The sequence below is a fragment of the Nannobrachium achirus genome (genome assembly GCF_963921795.1).
Source record: "Nannobrachium achirus genome assembly, chromosome: 7".
In the NCBI taxonomy this organism is placed as follows: domain Eukaryota; kingdom Metazoa; phylum Chordata; class Actinopteri; order Myctophiformes; family Myctophidae; genus Nannobrachium; species Nannobrachium achirus.
The window spans coordinates 17791301-17814902 of NC_137816.1; the positions used below are offsets into that span (position 1 = coordinate 17791301).

General features: G+C 42.4%; 1 protein-coding gene across 1 annotated transcript; it reads right to left on the reverse strand.

Moving 5' to 3' along the window:
* Positions 1 to 12635: 12635 nt before the first annotated feature.
* Positions 12636 to 21697, reverse strand: LOC308288610 (di-N-acetylchitobiase-like; the record flags this gene model as incomplete). Its single annotated transcript, XM_080730081.1, has 8 exons — positions 12636 to 12790; positions 15142 to 15296; positions 16768 to 16991; positions 18328 to 18539; positions 19560 to 19701; positions 20536 to 20615; positions 21055 to 21084; positions 21673 to 21697. The coding sequence occupies 8 exons, from the start codon at positions 21695 to 21697 to the stop codon at positions 12636 to 12638; spliced, it is 1023 nt and encodes a 340-aa protein (XP_080586207.1).
* Positions 21698 to 23602: the final 1905 nt, after the last annotated feature.

Consider the following 23602-nt stretch of genomic DNA (forward strand, 5'->3'; position numbering starts at 1 on the left):
GAAGTGAAAGACTATTGGAAATGGCTCCATCACTTACTATTACCGGTACAGACTACAGAGCCATTGATTTGGTTGCTTCTGCTCTCCCTAGGGGGGATTTTTATTGGGCAATTCCCTAAGGGGATGCGTGTACACGCACGCACGCACACAAGTACACATACTGTACACATACGCACGCACACACGCATGACTACACAAATATAAGTACATGGCAGCACATGACCACACACACACACACACACACACACACACACACACACACACACGCACACACTTCGAACATTCTCTGCCATTCTCTCTCGAGATCTCTTTCTCGCCATGCAGAAGTGTAGTATTGCCAGTGCAGCCAGACAATGAGAAAACAGCTAGTTACAAAGGGCCTAGACGGTAGAACATTGTTACAGTTGATCAATCATGGATAAAGGAAATAAGTACGCCTCCTCCAAATTGAGTGGCTTCCCATTATAGCTGATAGTGAGCAGTACCTCGCTAACTGCTTGTCCCTCCTTTTGGAGAGGCTGGCCATTTGAAAGCCCCTCTCAACCAACGGGTAAATTGCCTTTCCGGTGTATGAATGAGTTTCTTTTTGTGTTTGTGTTGTGTTTTTATCATAAAATGTAAAAACTAAAAACAACAACAACAATAAACTGCAATCTCGCTTTCAATGTAAAGACAACAAAAGCACTCATCTATGGAAACATTTCTTAACACAGAGTGGTCTGCAGCAGAGAGACAGTTTTGTGTGTCACTTTTTGTTGGCACTCCATTGATAAGTAGTATTATAAGTATTATTAATATATACTAGAAGCTGGGCCGCCCTTCGGGCGGCCCAGCGTCTAGTCGGCGACCTGGCCAACTCGGAACAATGTAAATAGGGAATGAATGCCCCGCCCTTTAGGACCCGTTTTGACCATCTGTCTGCCTGTGTCCATTTATGCCCATATATGGAGATATCTGTATCTGTCTGTCTGTCTGTCGGCGTCCATTTTATGTCCATATATGGAGATCACTGCAGTTATAGTTCTGGGTCCATTTTATGCCCAGATATGGAGATATCTGTCTATCTGCATCCATTTTATGCCCATATATGGAGTATCTGTCTGTGCCTCCAACTGTGTTGCAGACACAGTGCCGGTTCCCCCTTTAATGCAAACCTCACACCTGTTGTCATAGGACCCGTTTTGAACATCTGTTTGCCTGTGTCCATTTATGCCCATATATGGAGATATCTGTATCTGTCTGTCTGCGTCCATTTTATGCCCATATATGGAGATCTTTGACCATCTGTTTGCCTCTGTCCATTTATGTCCATATATGGAGATATCTGTATCTGTCTGTCTGCAATCCATTTTATGCCCATATATGGGGGCATTCATTTTATGCCCATATATGGAGAACGCGCGTGCCCGTGGGACGAACGGTTCTCGAGATACGCGGATTACATACACACTCACAGAGATTTTTTGTTGACTCATGTGGCGTACGTGATGTCAGAGCCTTTTATGAAGTGATGTCACAATGTGTCAGAGCTTTCGCCGATTTCCTCCGGAACAGCCTGATGTCAACAATCAGCTCCGCATAAGGAGATTCCGAACGTTTTGCGCCGTTTCGGAAAAAACGCGCGTCGGGTCGGGTCGAGGCCGGGCACTGCACTCCGCGCCGCGGCGGAGAACGTGCGTGCCGAATTTATGTCCATATATGGAGATATCTGTATCTGTCTGTCTGCAATCCATTTTTGAGTCAGCGACCATCTGTTTGCCTGTTTGTCTTTGAGTCAGCAGAAGTGATGTCAGAATGCCCATATGCCCATATATGTAGACCATCTGTTTAACTGTTTGTCTTTGAGTCAGCAGAAGTGATGTCAGATTGCCCATATGCCCTGCCCATATGCCCATATATATAGCCCATATGGAGATCTGCCCATATGCCCATATATGGAGATCTCTGTATGAGTATGGAGATACATAACCATTTTGTGTTGACTCATGTTGCATATCTGTGTCCCCTTTATGCCCATATGAGTCAGCAGTGCCCATATGCCCATATATGTAGCCCATATGGAGATCTGCCCATATGCCCATATATGGAGATACATATATGTAGCCCATATGGAGATCTGCCCATATGCCCATATATGGAGATACATAACCATTTTGTGTTGACTCATGTTGCGTACGCGATGTCAGAGCCTTTTATGAAATGATGTCACAATGAGTCAGCGCTTGCGCCGATTTCCTCCGGAACAGCCTGATGTCAACAATCAGCTCCGCATAAGGAGATTCCGAACGTTTTGCGCCGTTTCGGAAAAAACGCGCGTCGGGTCGGGTCGAGGCCGGGCACTGCACTCCGCGCCGTGGCGGAGAACGCGCGTGCCGAATCTGAAGCCGGTGGGACGAACGGTTCTCGAGATACGCGGATTACATACACGCAGACAGAGAGGCTGTTGCTGATTGACAGTCCCTGTCATTTCACATAGACACACCTACACGCAGAGCAGCACTGCTTTCATTGGCTTCAAGAGCTCACGCACGCACAAGATTTGAATAATGTTGGTCGAGACAAACTTTATTCAAATTTCTCAGTCGGTCTGATGCGTGCGCTCAGTGTGAAATTCAGCGTTTTTTGCCGTATCGCGCTAGACGGGCTCCATGCAATTCTCCATTGGAAATGAATGGGATGTGGACGCTCACACACGCAACACCAGCGTAGTGTGAATAGGCCTTGGCTCATTCACACTGGGCGCGTGTTGCGTGTGTGTTGTGTGTTGTCCCATTCATTTCCAATGGAGAATTGTGTGCAGCTCGTCTAGTGCGATACGGCAAAAAATTCAAAGTTCATCTCGACCAACATTATTCAAATCTTGTGCGCGCGTGAGCTTTTGAAGCCAATGAAAGCAGTGCTTTTCTGCGTGTAGGTGGCGATTTTTCTCAGTGTGAATGCAGGTTTCTACCACTTTTTCGAGTCACGTGTTCAAATACTGGATTCTGATTGGCTAAATTCCGGAGGTTATGAGAGGACCACTGCCGCAAAGTTGTGTGTCCGAGATCAATGCGCCTCAGTGTACATCCGGGGACTTTCCCCCAACCAACAAATGAAGGTCGCAGCGGTCCTATGTTTACTAACGTGCGTACTATCGTCGCCGATTTATTTGGATCCAATGCAATCCGCCAACTTTAAAGCCCCTTTTCTCTGAACCTATGCCTTTCTGGAAGCGAACAGCCTCTATTTACGGCCGGAACGGTCCTTCTAACTGACGTTAGCTTAGCTGTATGCTAGACATCTTTCTCTGCATGGAGTTGGCGTCATCTGGTGGTGAGTAGAAGATGTTGTTTGTGGAACTATTTGCTGTCGTCGCGGAAGTTTTATAGGCAATAATGATTGTAACTTAAGATCCTTGCAAGTTACAACTATGTGTTTTCTTTCATGTATACGGGAAAAAGTGGTAGAAAAGCTATTTACCACTCGGGGTCGGACATTATGCTCTCATAATGTCCTGAGTGCGGGTGTTATCGGACTCGGCTGCGCCTCGTCCGATAACACCCGCACTCAGGACATTATGAGAGCATAATGTCCTCTCACTCGGGGTAAATTGCTTACTTACTCTTTACCCCATTTGAATATAAATGTGAGTGAATCATGTGACAGTGACACAGTGACCTTGCAGGGCGAACAAAGTGTTCACAAACACAACTGTAGTGTCTACACTCTGCTCTATCTTTTCTTTTTAATAATACACTCTCCTGATCCGGACCCAATATTCAATATATTATAATTGTTAATTACTATTAAGAAAGAACTGTTATTCAAAGGTTGGAACTAGAACCCGCCACAGTGGTATCCGACCGGACTTAAACCAGGATATCTAACGGCATGGTCAAGGTAGTCAAAGGTTTGTGCGGTACAAAGATATCTAGGTTGTAAGGCCAGATATCTTGGGAACTGAATGTGAGTGGGTTGAGGTTGGAGTGTCCTTGATGATCTGTGAATGTCTTGAAGGTAGAATCATGGATAGGTCTGTGTCCATTGTCCATTGTCCGATGTCCTATTGTCCAGTGTCCGATATCCTGTGTCCTATTGTCCAGTGTCCGACGTCCTGTGTCCTGTGTCCTGTTGTCCAGTGTGCGATGTCCTGAGTCCTATTGTCCAGTGTCCGACGTCCTGTGTCCTATTGTCCAGTGTCCGGTGTCTTGTTGTCCTGTTGTCCGGTAGTGTCCAGTGCGGAGAGGAGTCCTGTTGGGAGATCCTGGGGAGCGCTGTTGGATCTCGCCTTGCCCAGAGAATGCGGGCCTTTATATACCCTTCGCTGAGTGGGTCGAGTCATTCCTGTGATGTCAGAGTGACTCAGCTATATCCATATCTGGAGTCTGTGATGTCAGACGTGGAGGTTCAGCCAGCTCTCCATATATGGAGATCCATGTGATGATATTAATCTCCATATATGGGAATCCATGTGTTATACCAATTTAGAAGGTAACAAGCCAGAGAATGTGGAAAGCCTTCGTAACAATAATAATTATACAGATATAGTATTAGGGTGGGGGGATAAATGGCCTAAAATGAAAAACTTTGGAAAATGATTTCGCCCATTTCAGTGATGGTGCATTGGGTCATTTGGGAGATATTTTGTATTGGGAGTTGGTACCTAGGATGAAATAAACCCCCCACCCCACCCAAAAAACTAAATCGGACATGTTTTTTTCCCACTTTTCACCCCAATTTTCATTAAAAAAATAAAATAAATCTTAAGAGAGGACTTTGGTTCACCTGGTAGATGTTGCAAAGTTATAATGTAATAAAATACATTTACATAATGCATTATGGCTCCTGGTTGACTGCAAGTGTAGCCCCCATAGTAAAGTCGAGATCCAGCGCACAAACAGCCCTGCCAATTGGCTCAGCCATATAGGCAGTGGCATGCAGGGCTGTGCAGTGGGCACTGAGTGTTCAGGTGTTCGAACCACACAGATGGGTCCTTCTGTGGGTGCGCAGCACGTGTCGATTTTGGGGGTGGTCTTTTTGTGGGGTCCCCCGTGCCATTTCACACCAGAAATGTACAGTAGCCAGCACATATAGGCCTATAGAACTTAGAAGTTCAAAGTACAAAGTTTTTACCATCCTAAAGTGCACTTTGAGGCAAAAGTGCCCAAGCAACCCCCCCACACAATCTGCATGTGCCTGTTGGCACGACAGGTTGCATGTCAGTGATATCCTTGCATGAGGGACACGAGGGACATGGAGGGACATTGTATGCAGCGGTCTGCAGCGTGAGGATGCGCTTCACAATTTGGGGGGGCCGGGAGGGGTGATTGTAACCCCCATAGTTAGTTCAGCCAAGACCCAGCACTGCCAATCTGACTCAGCCCTATTGGCACAACAGGTTGTGCATCGGTATGGCGAGTGGGAGCCTCAGGTTCACATGGAACCCTGTGAACATTTGCTACTACCAAGATCTGCACCCGCGGCTTCTGTGTCACCAGGGCTGCCCTCCTACTCATCGCGTACTCATCATAGTGTCATTTCGTGGCCAACGGCGGCTGGGTATGGGTCCATCGCTCCAGCGCCATCCATTTTCAGGGCTAGTTGATTCGGCACACACTCCTTAGCGGATTCCAACTTCCATGGCCACGGTCCTGCACGGTCCTGCTGTTTATATCAACCAACACCTTTAATGGGGTCTGATGAGCGATTAGTAAAGAGTTTGATTCATATTTTGCCCCTATACTCAGGTCGGACGACCGAGTTGCACGTCAGGACTCCACCAAAGTTTCCTCTGGCTTTGCCCAGCCAGCCATAGTTCACCATCTTTCAGGTCCCATCGTGTGGAGCACGCACAATCCCACCTGGGGCAGCCTGGGCCATCCTTCACTTTAATTGCGCCACGGGCTTTCGACTTTCGAGTGAGCACTACGACTCACACACGAGTTAGACTCCTTGGTCCGTGGTCTGGTGGTCTGGTGGGTAGCCAAAAATTTCGCCAACCCCTCACGCCCGCTGTACGAGGGCCAGTCCCTGCCCGGGCAGCGCAACGTGGTCAGGACGCACTGCATGGGGGTAGGAGGAGTTCGACAGTCGCACCAAGGGCGGGAGGAGAACCCTGTCCAGCGCGCCATGGCCGACCATCTGAGGATGCCCGCCGTTGTGTGGTATGGTGGGGCATCCATAGACACCAGAGTCTAACCCAGTACTCTCAGTAGCCCTCAAGGACTCAAGATGTCGGCTGCGGTCTCTTGAGAATCGCCGGGTGCCCCAGTAATTGGGGGTTCTTGCAGGCTTGGCTGTCCTCACAGGAGGCCAAGGAAGCTACTGCAGGGACGTCCATGTGAGGAAGTCCAACAGAGCACGGGTAAAACGGCGAGACTCAGACCCAGTGGGGAAGGTGGGCGTGCCCAGTGCGATGAACGTGTTGACGTGTTCGGCATACGTGGACTGCGTATGCGTGGAAAAGCCAGAAAACTAAATTATTTTGTGTTATCTTTCATTTTAAAGCAGGATGAGGGATTATTTTCAAGGTACAGTGTTACTTTGAGGTGTAACAGTTCTTCTATTTATTGTGTTTATTAATTCCCAAATGAGTTTTAAAGTATTTATTCAACAGTATATAGGCAAACATTAAGAATAGCTTATGCATACCAGGCGGAATTGGCACAAAATGCCCCTTTTTGGGTAATTCTTTGATTTTCAAGGGGTGGGGGGTTATTTTCAAGATACAGAGTTACTTTTGGTGTCAAAAGTCTTGTATTGATAGTGTTAATCATGTCCCAAATGGGTGAGTTCAAATTTTGAACTTGATGATTATCCCCCCACCCTAATAGTATATAGAATATTGACGTATACTGCACAGTTATATGTACTGTAATAACACTATTCCTTTATTAAAGTTGTCCTTGTCAGAATATCCCTGGCCTTAGCATGACCCACTTCAATGTGTTTAATCCTTTTAGTTCTGAAACAGTTCAACAAGGGTCATAGTAGCCCTTACATGAGCATGAAGAATGTTGCCCACGTAAGTTCTATGGTCATGGTCCCCGGGGTCAAACATGGCTGTTTACTTAAATGTAGTGAATTACAAAGTGTTGAAACACATTGCTGTGGCCATAGCCTTCCACTTCCCCTGAACAGAAATCCAATTATGTTCGCTTAAAAGCCTTTTTTCTCACCAAGTCAAAAGTCGGGCAGTAACCTGGCAGTTACAAATGCAGCATGCAATTCAAAGGTTGCTGCTTATATCCCTGGGGTGGGATTTATATTGTCTTTGTCGGGTGGAAACCTCATATGTCCAAAACTGTTTTCAGCATTCAAATTCTAAAATCGCAGATCTAGCAGATCTACAAGCTCAAAACATGTCGCTCTGCATCACGTTCCGAGCTCGTGTATCTGCTATTTTTTTTGTTGGGTTTGTGTAACGCTGTTATGATCAAGTAGCTTATTAATTTACAAATATGGAGGTAAGAGGTTTCTGCAGCAACGATATCACTCTTTCTCTAAAAACATTGTGTCTTGAGCAAAGCACTTAACCTCTAACTACATGAGTGTATAATTACAAGGCTGTGAGTGAATTTGTTGAAATACATTATTTTTGTCAAGCTCTCTATAGGTAAATAAAATAAAGATACAAAAGAAAAAGGACCATATACAGTTGGCAACAATAACAGAATCAATATAATGTTGTCTTCTACTGTGAGATGTCTGAAACGTATTGTTGGGAGTAACTGTAAGGCTTTCTTTTTGTCGCTGACGATAAATCCAATGACCTTGGAAGACAAACAGACTAGCCAGATAAGATCTGGTTTCTGTACTTTGCACATGTATTTCCTTCTATATATTTATCATGTTAGGCTTTACATATTAACATTTTTAATATTTGTTTTTATTTATGTTTTACATTTAGCTTGGACACTATTAAGTGTGAATAAGAAGGATATATTAGGAAAGGTGGAAGCCACAATATTACAATAAGTTTGTGACTCAAACTTTACGTATTCTTTATATTTTTATCATACTGTGTGCGACTGTTGTTCACCAAGAATAATAATATTGGATATTACTCCTTCAGATTTTATCCAAAAATCACACAAATCAGTACACAGTATCTCTATAGTCATGTGATCAAGACATTTTTGGAACAAAATCATTCATGCAGCGTCCGATTGCTGTGAAAGGCCAAAGAAGACATGGCACCCTTTTCACATTGGCCTATTATAGCGCCACCAGAAGGCCACAATAATCTTCCTGGCCTGGCAGAGTCCTGTGCTCGGAGGAGCGCTGTTTCTACTGTAGTTTTGTATTGATTTTGTGTGAGTTTTGGATAAAGTCTGTTGGAGAAGAGAATGTATGGTGGAAAATGTAATTAGGCGTAAATGGTCATGGCCTACGTGGGGAGTTGAGTAATGAACCAAGGAAACCAAAGAAAAAGCAATTTATGACCTACGGTTCAACTTTACACCAAAATGTAAAGTGGGCTGGTTTACAGCTCTCCTACTAGAGAACTGTTAAAGTTGCCAAAATGGAGTTGATCACGAACTTAGTTTAAAAAGATACCTTTGAAAAGCATTTTGTATTCATGAGAAATCCAATAATAATTAAGAACAAAATGTAGGAAACAAAAATAAAGAGGTATTCATTCACTCACGCAACCCATAAAAATGTGTCCGCGATCCACAAATGGGTCCCGACCCATTGCTTGGGAAACAGTCCTGTAGCCCATTTTTAGCCCATAGACCTTGATAGTGCCCACTGCCCACGTTCTGCGCCTCAAGCAGATCCTGTGTGTTCACTTTGCATGCTATCAAACACGTCACAAGTCAGGGCCGTTTTTAGCTATAGGCGGTATAGGCGGCCCCCTAGAGCGCCATCCTAAAGTGCATATCTCCTTGTATGGGCCGTTCTGTCCTTGTCATCAGCTATATATAAGCTGCATCTTATATATACATTCCTCCTATTGCCGCATCCCACTTCCAAGCCATTAACGCCCCCTTTACATCGACTTCAACTCATAGGTAGTCGTTGTCTAGGACGTAAGGAATACAGCCCCTAACCCTATGCCGTCCGCTCATTCGCTAAGCACGAGAGAGAGGAGGCAACAGGGGAGGGGGGGCGGGCAAGCGAGAGAGAGAGAGAGTGAAATTTAACACCACTGTGTTTGCATGTGCAGAGAGAGAGAGAGAGAGAGAGAGAGAGGGTCTCAATCGCTAGGATCAGGGGCGTCACTTGCATGTGCAGAGAGAGAGAGAGAGAGAGAGAGAGAGAGTCTCAATCGCTAGGATCAGGGGCGTCACTTGGGTATGGCAGGGGTAGGCTATGCAGCTACCGGGCGCGCAGCAGCGAGAGCCTGCATTCTGCTACCTCCCCTCTTCTCTGTGCTCTGCTCTCAAGACAAGTAGGAATAGGGAAGAAATAGCCAACCAGCAACCAAGCTTTTCTTCTGGAATTAACAAACTAGAATCCACTGTTACTGGGCTAGCTAGCCGAGAGCCTGTAGCTAGCTAGCCGAGAGCCTGTATCTTACAAGAAGTTCGCGGCCCTTCGGGCCACTCACCTCTATGAGTTCACAGCAAGATACTGTCTGTCTGTCTGTGTGTGTGTGTGTGTCTGTGTGTGTGTGTGTGTGTGTGTGTGTGTGTGTGTGTGTGTGTGTGTGTGTGTGTGTGTGTGTGTGTGTGTGTGTGTTGCTAAAATGAAAACATTGAAATAATGAAAATAAAACATTGGCAGGCCTATTATCTATCTATAAATGCGAGAAGTCTCTGCGTGTGTGTTTGTAATCCGCGTATCTCGAGAACCGTTCGTCCCACCGGCTTCAGATTCGGCACGCGCGCTCCCCGCCGCGGCACGGAGTGCAGTGCCGGGCCTCGACCCGACCCGACGCGTGGTTTTCCCTAACCGGCGCCAAACGTTCGGAATCTCCTTATGCGGGGCTGATTGTTGACATCAGGCTGTTCCGGAGGAAATCGGCGCAAAATCGGTCATTGTGACATCACTGCAGTGCCGGGCGCAAGCACTGACTCATTGTGACATCACTGCAGTGCCGGGCCTTGCCTCGACCCGACAGATATCTCCGTATATGGGCATAAGACTGAGAACTCCATATATGGGCATATGGGCAGATACAGAGATCTCCATACAGTATATGGGCATATATAGACAGATATCTCCGTATATAGGCATAAAAGGGACACAGGATACAGAGATCTCCATATATGGGCATATGGGCAGATACAGGGGCCTAGACCCGACAGATATCTCCGTATACTGAGAACTCCATATATGGGCATCTTGCCTCGACCCGACAGATATCTCTGTATATGGGCATAAGACTGAGAACTCCATATATGGGCATATGGGCAGATACAGAGATCTCCATACAGTATATGGGCATATATAGACAGATATCTCCGTATATAGGTATAAAAGGGACACAGACTGATACAGAGATCTCCATATATGGGCATATGGGCAGATACAGGGGCGGAAATCGGTGCAAGCGCTGACTCATTGTGAGATTTGTGACATCACCTCATAAAAGGCTCTGACATCACGTACGCCACATGAGTCAACAAAAAATCTCTGTGAGTGTGTATGTATGTAATCCGCATATCTCGAGAACCGTTCGTCCCACCGGCACGCGCGTTCTCCATATATGGGAATAAAATGAATGCCCGTATGCGGAGCTGATGTCTGACATCAGAGTTTTCCGCAACCGGTACTGTGTGTCCAGAGATCTTCATATATGGGCATAAGTGGACAAAGGCAAACAGATGGTCAAAACGGGTCCTATGACAACAGGTATATTGGGGTTTGCATTAAAGGGTGGGGCATTCATGGGGTTTGCATTAAAGGGTGGGGCATTCATTCCCTATTTCAAATTCGGCACACGCGTTCCCCACCGCAGCAGGTAGTGCAGTGCTCGGCCTCGACCCGACCCGATACACGATTTTCTGTAACCAGCACGAAAGGTTCGGATTCTGATGTCTGACATCAGGATTTTCCGGAACTGACACTGTGTCTGCATAGATCTCCATATATGGGCATAAAGTGGACACAGACAGACAGATACAGATATCTTCATATATGGGCATAAATGGACACAGGCAAACAGATGGTCAAAACGGGTCCTATGACAACAGGTATAATGGGGTTTGCATTAAGTTTGTCTCCTCCTCCATCTGTTTGTCTGTGTCCCTTTATTCCCATTATGGAGATCTCTGTATCTGTCTGTGCCTCCGACTGTGTTGCAGACACAGTGCCGGTTCCCCCTTTAATGCAAACCCCAGGTTCGGATTCTGATGTCTGACATCAGCATTTTCCGGAACTGGCACTGTGTCTGCATAGATCTCCATATATGGGCATAAAATGGATGCAGACAGACAGATACATATATCTCCATATATGGACATAAATGGACACAGGCAAACTAATGGTCAAAGATCTCCATATATGGGCATAAAGTGGACACAGACAGACAGATACAGATATCTCCATATATGGGCATAAATGGACACAGGCAAACAGATGGTCAAAACGGGTCCTATGACAACAGGTATAATGGGGTTTGCATTAAAGGGGGAACCGGCACTGTGTCTGCAACACAGTCGGAGGCACAGACAGATACTCCATATATGGGCATAAATGGACACAGGCAAACAGATGGTCAAAACGGGTCCTATGACAACAGGTATAATGGGGTTTGCATCTTCAGGCCGGGAACACATTTTGCTGTTTGGGAGGGGCTTACAGTACATGTACAGTATGTAGCAACATATTTGTTTTGTAGGCTAATTTCTGATTTAGCCCTATTCTATAGGTTAGGCCTAAATGGGTTAAAGGGGGAACCAGCACATGTGTCTGCAACACAGTCGGAGGCACAGACAGATACAGAGATCTCCATAATGGGGATAAAAGGGACACAGACAGACAGATACAGATATCTCCATATATGGGCATAAAATGGACGCAGATAGACAGATAACTCCATATATGGGCATATATGGGCATAAAATGGACCCAGAACTATATCTGCAGTGATCTCCATATATGGACATAAAATGGACGCCGACAGACAGACAGCTACAGATATCTCCATATATGGGCATAAATGGACACAGATGGTCAAAACGGGTCCTATGACAACAGTATAATGGGATTTGCATTAAAGGGCGGGGCATTCATTCCCTATTTACATAGTTCCCGAGTTGGCCAGGTCGCCGACTAGACGCTAGTAGTAACAATAATAACACAATTAGGCCAAAACTTTTTTTTATTCAAAACACTTTTTTTTTTTTACAAAAACATTTTTTTTTCAAAAAATTAAAAAAAAAACAATTTTTTTTAACTTTTTTTTTTAATTTAAAAAAAAAAAAAAACGGGCGTGGACTCTAGATGTGAGCGGCCCAAAGGGCCGCGAACCTCTAGTACTTTCTATGACGTTAGTCTCGTGTGATGTTGTACTACTAGTCTTGTACTATGGACATAGGGAAGATACACACAAAGCCAGGCGTAGGAGCGGTTAGCTCCGTTCAAAAACACCATTACACCACCATCCGATCCGCTCCTCTGTGATGTAACTTTTGAATTCGATAAACGGATTAGCTCCACAGTAAAAACAAGTTTCTTCCCACTAAGAATTCTTGCCAAGGCTATTATCTTGATTCTTGGCAGATACAGGGCAGAGGGTAGAGGCCAGGGGCGATCGATGGTGGGTGGCTGAGCTGAACTGAACAGGATGGATAAAGAGCTGAGCTGAGTGTGGCTGGCTGGCTGGGGATAAGCTCTGGGTTTTGGGAGGTGAGGTGAGCTGGCAGGCAGGGAGACCGGGGAGCAGTGTTTCCCACATAGAGCCCCACAACCCATTTATGTCTTGTGGGTACTGGGCAAATGTCAGGTTCTTTGTCCTTTTCCCAAAATGGTTTTAAAATAATAATAATTTAAACATTATTCAACAAAATAAAATGTTCAATAATGTTCAAAAGGTACAATCCCCCACAGAGAGAGAGAGAGAACCTCAATCAGACTCACAAGTAATCCCTTTTGCTGCTGCAAAAAAATCTTAGAGAGGCTTCCAGCATTGGTAGAAACAAAGTAATGGATTATAAAAGGAAAATGTTTGTAGATGTTATGCTATGTTCAATTAATTTGTCTTGATTTGATTCCCTGACAGCTAGCAAGCAAAAGGATGGCGCTCTATAAGACAAAGCTTTCACTTCTTAATCACTTCTAATTAACAACTCCATTTGCATTTCACCAATGACAGTATTTCAATATTGTGCCTCTGTTCAATTTAAAGCAGATCAATCTCGTGGGAACAGTTCTCCAGTCTGCCTCAGAGCCCTTTTGTAAACGGGTAGCATACAAAAAAAATGGCTGTGTAAATCTGGTGAATAAGGCACAGGTGTCTGTGTATATTAATTAGCTCATTAATTAGTTTTAATTAATCATTAATTTGTAGAAAGGCATTGGAAGACCAAGTTATTCTGATGAATATAGCATACTATCTTCCTCTGTCTTCTCTCATTCTTTCCTCAAATTCTCTCTAGTTTATTTTCGCCCCCTAGTAGTCACTATTATTTTGTATTATCCCTCAATACAGCCCGCCCTCCCCCCTGACCCTTATTTTTGTATCCTGCTCTTTTTAATCTTTCCATAACCTTTTAGTCAGGTTCCTTATGTATTTTTGTCGGATTTTTGTGAGGATTTGTAAAACTATACATTTTTGGAATCTTCAGAGCATGGGGAATCCAAAAATCAATGTTTCCATTTGCACAGACACCTGCAAAGCCGCCATTTTGGACGTTAAACATGGCCGACATAAAATACATAATTTGTGATATCTTGGCTTCTAGACAACCTAGAAACTTAATTGTGGGCTCGCCTATAAGGCGAGCACACTTTAGATATTGTCATTATTTATTTATCTATCAACCAGAGCATATCAAGTTCTCCTCAATACTTTGTCTGCTTTCAACTCCTACATACTTAGTGAGAAAATGAAAATAAAAACACGCGTGCTTTGACTCAAGCGGAAGACATCTGTGTCGTTGTTAAGTAAGCTCCGCCCTTCAATTTTCCGCTATTTTGAGCAGTTTGTAAAACGCTTAAACACACTTTTATTCTGGAATTTTCGCGTCACGTGCACAAAACTTTTTTTAAGTGAACTTTGGACCGATATCTAAAGATCTGTCAGATCGGATTTCTTTAAAAGTGAAACATGCTTTTTTAAATAATTCAATCAATATTGCATTTTTATGCAAATTATTCTTCTGCCTCTAAAACATACATGCAAAGTCACATTTTCATGACAAAATAGTGTAGAGGGTTAGTTCAAATATCACTGAAACCAATCTTACCCCAAATGGCCAAAGGGGGCGCTATATAATTTTGAGCGTTTTGTAAAACGCTTAAACCCATTTTTATTCTAGGATTTTTTTTGCAATTTGCATGAAACATTCTACACGCAATCTAAGGACCTTTATCTAACATGCCTATGAAGTGCACAAAAAAAATAATAATAATAATAATAATAAATATAGCTGCAAGCAGCCAAAGCCAAAAATACCTCAAATCATGAACACAGCCTGGGATGTGCGTGAAATCTTGCAAGCACATTCCGAATATGTCAAGGAACAGATACCAACCTTCTCACATTGGCCTGTCATAGCGCCACCAGCGGGTCAACTTTTGCACAACACATTTTTGGAACAAAATGGACCAATCTTTGACGTCAGTAACGTCAAAGAGAGCACTGCCTGCGATCTTGACATTTTGTGCTTTTATAGTCATTGTTTTCTGGCTTGAAGTGAGCCCACAATTGTTTCGAAGGAACAATATTTTTCTAGTGTGTATTGTATCGTTATTGTAAGTTACTTTTACCACTTTTGGCTAAAAACTGGGAAAAAGAGGTCACAAACCTTTTTCTAATGTGATGAATTTATTTCTGAAGAATATCAAAGCACAAACATGTTTGATTCAAATGATCAATATTGGTGGATAAATCAATCAACTAATCAATAGAGACACCAAATTTCTCTTTTGAGTCACATTTGTATTACAGACCAAATGGCAAATGGGGCAACTTCCAATGAGGCAAATGCAAATGGGGCAACTGCAAATGAGGCAAATTTAACCCAAAGGGCAAGTGAATATCTGCACATCGGAGGGCGTTCCACATCAATGCAGTCTGGATCTTGGCGGTCATGTCGTCGGAGTAGTCCAGCTGGTCGCCGTTCCACATGCCAATGCCCCTAAACCTCTCGATACCGGCGAAGGCTCCCTTGACGCAGATGCTCTCTGGGTCCCTCGGCATCCTGGGCAGGGAAAATAATGATTAAGATTTGGAAGTTAGTATCCATAAAGCATTACACACATACATTATAATACTGCTCAAAGAAATTAAGGGATCAAAAACATTTTTATTTTAGCATCCGTTTTTCAAGAAAAAGTTGACTATAGCTCCTTTAAGTCTTTGAGCAGTACTACCATATACTATACTCAAATAAATTAAGGGAACATTTTGGTCCCTTGATTTCTTTGAGCAGTGCATGCAACGTTGTTTAAAAAAAGGGGGAAAAAAAGAAAAAGGGTTTTCGTTTAGCACTAGCTCACCCACATGTAGTGAGAGCACCTTTCAACAGAACATGATAAACATCTATGTAAGCTCTTAAAGGGATATTTCTCTTAAAAAAAAAAAAGTTTGGTCATTTTATTGTCTAATCAGGCTTTTATGAACACCCTGAACAGTTTTTAATTTGCTTGATTCAATATTTAGATATTTCATGTAAATGTTCCCAGGCCCTCCTCCTCCAGGGCTCCTCCCCATTCACACCCATTGTAACTTCAAACTCCATTTTAACCATGATAGATTATTTTTTTCTGGTGACTCATACTACCCTCCTAATACGTGAGCAGGCCGTGTTTTTCGATAACTTTTTTCATTATTTTTAATAATTTTGTATTGTATTCTTGGCAAGGGAACACACACCGTCCTATGGGACAGGAGAAGAGAACACAGTAGGTCTGTGTTGACTTTCTATAGGTTTGAGCTTAGACATAGACCAGCAGTTCCCAAACCTTTCTGGATCAGGGCCTACTTGAGTGTTCGTGGTGGACCACCCATCTTGTGTAAAAATATCAATACTGTTATACACTCCGTTACACTTAAGTAAAATTCCGGAATTCAACATTTACTTGAGTAAACAAAAGTATTTGGTACTTAAAGTACCAAAAGAAAAGGTACTCATTAGCCAGAATGTCCTTTTTCAAATGTATAAAATAATTTGAAAATCAGCTATTTTCAAAAGGCCGAAAAGTATACAGAGGGCTGAAGTGGATAATGTGTGTTTTGTAATTAAAATAAAATCGATCTAGTAACTAAAGTTTTCAAATAAATGCAGTGGAGTAAAAGTACAATATTTGGATCTGAGATATAGTGGAGTAGAAGTATTCAAAATTGGAAGTATTCAAGTAAAGTACAAATATCTCAAAACAGTACTTAAGTAAAGGTACTTTAGTTACTTTCCACCACTGCTGTTTGGGCTTACCAACAGATCAAACTCTTTGCACCCCTGGACATCATATAGTTGAGAATGTAAAGTACAGTAATAATATATAAGCAATGAATTGTACTGTTCATTTTATATCTGTATCAGACTCCTTATAACATGGGTATTTTAAAAAGTAGTCTACAATAACATTTGAATTACAACAGACGAGAAACCTTTTTTCACACTTTTTGATGTCCTTACCACAAGACTCTCAGAGGGATAATCGTAGCCATACCAGGGTCCCCAGGGTACCGCTCCCATGACAGTCTTCTTTGGATCGTAGCCATACCAGGGACCCCAGGGTACCAATCCCATGACAGTCTTCTTTGGATCGTAGCCATACCAGGGACCCCAGGGTACCAATTCCATGACAGTCTTCTTTGGATCGTAGCCATACCAGGGTCCCCAGGGTACCAATCCCATGACAATCTTCTTTGGATCCACCCCCATAAAGGACACCTAATGGTCAGGAGGAAGCAGTGGTTGAAGAAATACTCAGATGTTGTATATTTATATAACTGAAAGGTAGCCACAATATAAAAGTATAATTGTAATGGTTTCAATACTGTATATACTTGCAAAGCCAAAGTAAATGTACTATTCAAACGTTTTCTTTTGAAAATAGCAGATCTACAACCCCACAACGCATTTTGAATTTGTGAGCTTGTGCATTGTCTATTTTTGAATTTCCAAAGTATAAAAGAGTGCGTAATTCATTAATGTATGTTTTGTATTAATAATAGATTCATAAATTAATTTGTAAGTAACATTTTAAAAAGATGTTGTTGAGTAAAAAGTACAGTATTTTCCTTTGAGAGATAGTGTAGTGGTGGGGATGTGTAAAGTATAAACAAATATAAATACTCAAGTAAAGTAAAATGTCCTCAAAATGTAAAAAGTTTTATAGTAGTCTTGAGTAAATCTTTCACCAGGGGTCATCATTATGTCCGTTGACAGACAAGTGTGTACATGGCAAATTTGAGATTTTCTTTACACCACTATTATTTTGATCATGATACCCAATTACTGAACGTCAAGTCCAAGTTTTATTTACTATGGCACATAGCAGTCCACTACTAGTGGTTCTTAAATGTTTGCAAGGACCCCTGTCCCCCTTAACTCTGAGAGTGTACAAATGGAACGGGTCCATTTGGTCCATTTGTACACTCTCAGAGTTACAGACCTGTTATGCTCATTCAGGGGTATAGTTCTGTTTCTGGTAATATTATTGTCCACTTATTTTGTATGTCTGTGGCAAAAATGGAATTTTGACAAAAATGTCCACCACAATTATAAAGCCATCATGGCGATGACCCTTGTCTTTCACTGTTAAGACATTAGGCGCAATTCCACTGCAGGGCCAAGCCAGAACCAGAACCAGAACTTTCCAGAACCAAGAACTTTCAAGAACCTGTGAAGTTCCAGAACCAAGTTCTGCTTTTGTTTCCATATAACCAGACCCAACTGGGAAGCTCCACTGGTAGCCTGATTTGGCTGAGACAAAACAGCTGGTCATTTGAACAGCAGCACATTCGGGAATCTAAAGTCTAAAATAACAGCTCGGCTCAACCAATCAAGAGCAGGAGCGCTGCTAGCCCCGCCCATAGGTTCCCAGAACTCAAGTTTAGTTCTACCTCAGGAGCAGGACCGAAAAAAGGTTCCAGGAGGTTCCAGGAACCTCGTCTGGAACCGGGCCGTTCGCAATGGAAACAAAACCAGAACCAAAAAAATAGGTTCTGGTTCCTGAAAGTTCTGGTTCCACCTTGCAGTGGAAAAGCGCCTGTTTGTACAGTACCTGGTAGTTGGGGTTGGCCTTGTGGAAGGCCTCAGTGGTCTCCTGCACCAGGGCGGTCAGGGCAGTGTACTCTGGGGAGTTCATAGCCACTGGCTCCTCAATGTGCAGGTTGATTCCATCCATGAACTGCTTCTGGGCCAACTCAACCTGCTCAGTGATCCAGGCAGTCCTGCTCTCAGGGGTCAGCAGAGCGGCCAGAGAAGTAGGAATACCTGTTCACAGCAACATGGTGAAGGAACGTTAGGAGTAGGACCCATGACCCCCAAGTAAAGGCCTGTCCATACTTTGACCGAAACCGCCGTTTTCGGTCAAAAGCTCCTTTTCAACTATAAAATTTAATTCCTCGAAAGTTCTGGAATGCTTTTTCTCCTAACAATAGTTCTGAAATTTGCACTACGAGATGCTGTCACTCGCCGAAATCATGTTCGGTGAAACGGCAAACGTGATTGGTCGGTGGACCCCCCCCCCCCCTGTACTGTACATTGGAAAGCCTGGTGACGCGAGGCTACTGTACATTTTAGCTTTTATTTTTGCTTTGCGACCCGCGAAAACTACTATAGCCTACTGTGTGTGGTGCATGCTCAATGAGCGGCACGACACGACGCAGAAGGACGAGAAGGTCGTCAAAACGACTGGCAGACATTCTTATTATTTCAAAATGTTTCTCCTCGTCCATGCCCCTCTCATCCCCTGAACGAGAGTCTGATTAGCGGGCGGACAAACCACCGAAGGCTAGATGTGCTCGCCTCCTCCTCTATGCCTCAGCCGCACAAAGCAGGGCAAAATCCCGCTAACATTTCCTCCTCGTCTTCCTCCTCCTCCATAACATAACCTCCACAATATACGTGCCACCGCCTCCAACTTCCAACGTGCCAACCCTCCGAACAGGAGCGAAGTATGGACATCCGACGCTTTTTTTTCGGAAAAAATAAAAAAGTTTATTTTTCAACCGAAAAGTTCGGTTCTGTCGAAGTATGGAGATGCCTTTATTATATGTATTTGGCCACAGACCCCCACTCCCCATCTTTAAGTACCTTTTTTACCGTAAGAGAAGAGGTTTTAAGAGGTGTACTGTACTGGTCAGTGGCCATGAAGTAAAACAATTTAAACACTTTCCCCATGGCAAATAACTTTAAATTTAACACAATAATGGAGACGGACACTAAAATATTACATTTGTCATATATGGTGATGGTATATTTAGTGGAGTTTTGTGGTCGTAAATGTCGTACCTCTGAGGACTACTCGTGCTCCCACAGAATGAGCGTGACACATGAGCTCAGAATCATATGTAGGACCAAACATGGCTACCGTGGTCACCAGTTTCCAGTCATATGACTTCCAGTTCGTGCCACCAACATCAAACACATACACCTGGAGACAGACAATACCATTAAACAGATGCAGTACTGTATGTATGAATCACTGTTCCTTTTCAAATTCCATTGGCACGTGGTTTTGATCTGTAAAGAAATGTACCTAAAATGTATTTATTTGCGTAGGCCTACTTTACAGTTACTGTAAATGCGGTTTCTGACGACTTTCTGTCGCGCTCATTTTTGTGAGGTAATTTCTGTATACATGGTACAATGACCCAGACATCGCTAAGTTTCGTGAAAAAGACTGAAAATCACACAGTTTGACAACCCATGACTTGGTTGACCGGGGTTCCCCCAGCCAGTGCTCGTATCATTGATAACTGATATAGTAAATAATATATCAAGGTTGCTTGCTAGGACACTACTTTGAGAAAGACTGACGAATACCTGCTGCTGCCGGTAACGTGAGTAGAATTGACAGTTATTTGGCTGCAAACCCCCTTCTAACTAACAAGAGCTTTAATTTGCCAGCCAGGGAGAGATCGGCTTTTTTTAAGTATCCGAAGTATGCCTGAAGAAGGTCTATAACCGAAAGCTTGCAATCTAACTCAAAATAAAGAACCTGATTTTGCACAGTTTTGAGTGTGCGGATCGAGGCCCCCTTTAATTTTTCATCTTGCTCCATTTTGGCTACAGCACCTTAACTAAAGTCTACTGGCAGATGAGTGGTGGTGTTTTCACTATAAGTATCCGAAGTATAAAATAGGGTTAAAGCAGTTAAACTGATTTTGATGAAATTCATTTGTCTGGGACCCCCCTATAGAACCCACTCCTCCTCATGGGAGATCCACTGAAAACAAACCGTTCTGTTGTCTCCTGTCTACTTTACCTCAAAATCCCTTTCACCCTGAATCACGTTGCAGTGTTCCTGTTTCTCACATGGACAGGCTGCCGTGGGATACTGGAACGCTATAGCAGACAGAGAAGAGCATCTTTAATGAAATGCAGGCTGTTTTTTATAGGTTAGTTTATTTACTTTACTTAGTACTCCAGTCAACCACAGCACTTGAGTTAACACTCAACTATAAGTGAATTTTGTAGGTTGACATGCAGTAAAGGTTGTCAGAATCAGGACTCGAACCAGCGATGCTGCAAGGGCTGGATTACCAGCCTAGGTGCCTGGACCACTACCCTGTGGGCTGTGGCCCAGGCTACATTTTCTGTTTTAATATCAATGCACCACCTTTAGAAATAAAATTCAGAAACACAAATAAAATACAGATCACTCAAACATTTAACTTGTAAATGTACTTTGTTACTCCTTGTAATTTATAATAAAGGCATGCAACTTATCCTCTGTCCAGTTAAAACATTGTGAATTGTGCATTTGTCTGGGGAGAAGACTCACCGAGCTGCACGTGCAGCAGCAGAGCCACACCTGTAAAAAAAAAAAAAAAAAAAAGCATAGTTAGCTAGTAACCAAAAACGAAATCCATCAAAATCGTATAGTATCTTAAAACCTTAAGTTATCTAACATTATTATCTCTTGCTTTGTCTCCTCATTGGCTAACCAACCTTTCAGAGTTTTCTAGGGATGGCTTTCCCAAGTGCAAATGTGTGCCAAGAACAATCTTTGTTTCATATTAAGCCAATTACCAAATATGGTCCTTTTGTTCATAACTCAATACTTCCATACATTTCAACTCACTATACTAACTTCCAACTATTCACACAAAACAATGCATCCCTACCTCTAACTACAGGCATCAAGGGTCTTAGGGTTGTATTCTAATCTCCAACAAAAGAAAAGCTGAAAATAATTCTCATCTGGATATTATCCATCACTTTTATCTTAAGAAAATAACTTAACCTAATATGTCAACGTTTCAGTTTTCAGTTTTCAACGTTCCCATCTTTCTACGTTGTGCGTCTATTCTAAGCAGAGATAGATTCACAATCAGTCTACATTAACTACAAAACGGTAGAATGAAAAAGTAGGCTACAACGTAAATATCAGTTAACTTACCAGTCAGAATCAGAGCCTTCCCCATGATTGCAGTGGTGTGCAAGGAAGAGCGTAAACAATGCACTCGCTTTTATACACACAGTGCTCATATCTTCCCAACATGTAAAAGCAAAAGATGTATTTGCTAAAGATTGTTTCACAAAAGATTATCAATTGTGTGTCAACATAAGGCCAAATGTACTATGATTTCCACAAACACGTGGGCCAGTTTAACATTTCTCCTTGTGTGAAGGACTGATAATGAAATGTTCAGACCAGATGAACCAAAGCAACAGAACCACTGCCAACAGGCCAGGGGAAAACAACTAGCAATAATGATAATAGTGAACATGACTTCGACACGAATATATCATTATTTTCAGCATTTATTATTTGGGATCCAAATTGTTCACTCCCCTATATATAATGTGTGTGTGTGTGTGTGTGTGTGTGTGTGTGTGTGTGTGTGTGTGTGTGTGTGTGTGTGAGACAATATGTATTTTTTCAACCGTGCTGTTTTGTAAAGTAAATTACTTTTTATTTACCAATTATGTCATGTAAATTGTTATCCTTATATGCAATAAAGCAATGGGGCTGTTAAGTATGACATCATTTTGTAGGCAGAGAAGAATTTCTGCCCCCAGTTTCCGTGAATCTTTTTACTATTTTTACTATTTACACATTTTTCTTCTCTTTGTTGTTGAAAGGAAAGTGTTAGAATTATACTATAGTCGTTATTTTTTAGTCGTTGTTTTTTGAAATAGCGAGGGACAGAAAATGCTCTGGGGGCAGATTCTCCTCTGCCTACAAAATGATGTCACGGCTTAAAAGCCCCATAGGCAAGATGTAGCTATTTCAAATCCAAGGGTTCACACTGAGCATGATTACTATAACTATAACAATACTGTGAATAATCATTCTAATCCATTCTCAATGGAAGGCAGAGTTCACACCAACTATGACAAAATAATAATAATAATAATAATAATAATAATAATAATAATAATACAATGGTGAACATGTCTTTTTTCCTTGCAGCTAAAATGAGGACATGGTCAAAAAACGAAAACATAGGGACAATAAATAATGGAGTGAAACAGACAAGTTTGTAGCTATTGTATAACTGTGTGCCGTTTTAGCACATTAATTTGACATTGCTGCAGAAGCTAGAAAGATAAAGGATATGTTAGGCCTCAACTTGTGCCCTTTTTGACTGTGCTATAGGATAAGATATTGTCACTTCTAAAGATAAGCTATTGTATGAAAAGACTAACTTCATTCTTACTTGTATGATTATTATGTTAGCACAGTTCTGCACAGTCCCACCAACATTTTAATCAGGGGATATCTTCAGAAATAGTGTCAAATCCTGGAATAAATTCCTTACCAAAATGTTTCTTCACCAATGTGTTTGTAAATGTGTCAAGTAACACATCTCACAAAGACTGAAATTCAGTTTCCCTAGGAGAATCCTTGACAGCTGATGAATGTTGGGGTCCCATTAAATTAACAGGATAAAACACACCAAAATAAATAAGCTTTAAGTAGGATGTGAGGGGTCAAACTAGGGGTTTTTCATGGTTCTGAATCCATTACAATCATTTGTTTTGCACAAAAAACATTCCTTGGGCTAGAAACGGACCCACGAAAATATGGTTTAGTGATGAGTCATCACTTTTCACAGTTTCGTATGAGCCACCTTTACCCCAAGGAATGTTTTTTGTGCAAAACAAATGCTTGCAATGGATTCAGAATCATGAAAAAACCTAGTTTGACCCCTCACATGCTACTTGAAGCATATTTATTTTTGTGTGTTTCATCCTGTCTAGTTAAGTTAATGGGAGCCCAACTTTAAAGTGGACATGACATCCCAAAAAAAAAATTGATTTTTTTTTTTTGCTTTTTTTAATGTTTCCTAGCCTCAATTACACCAAAAAAAGCGCAACTTTTG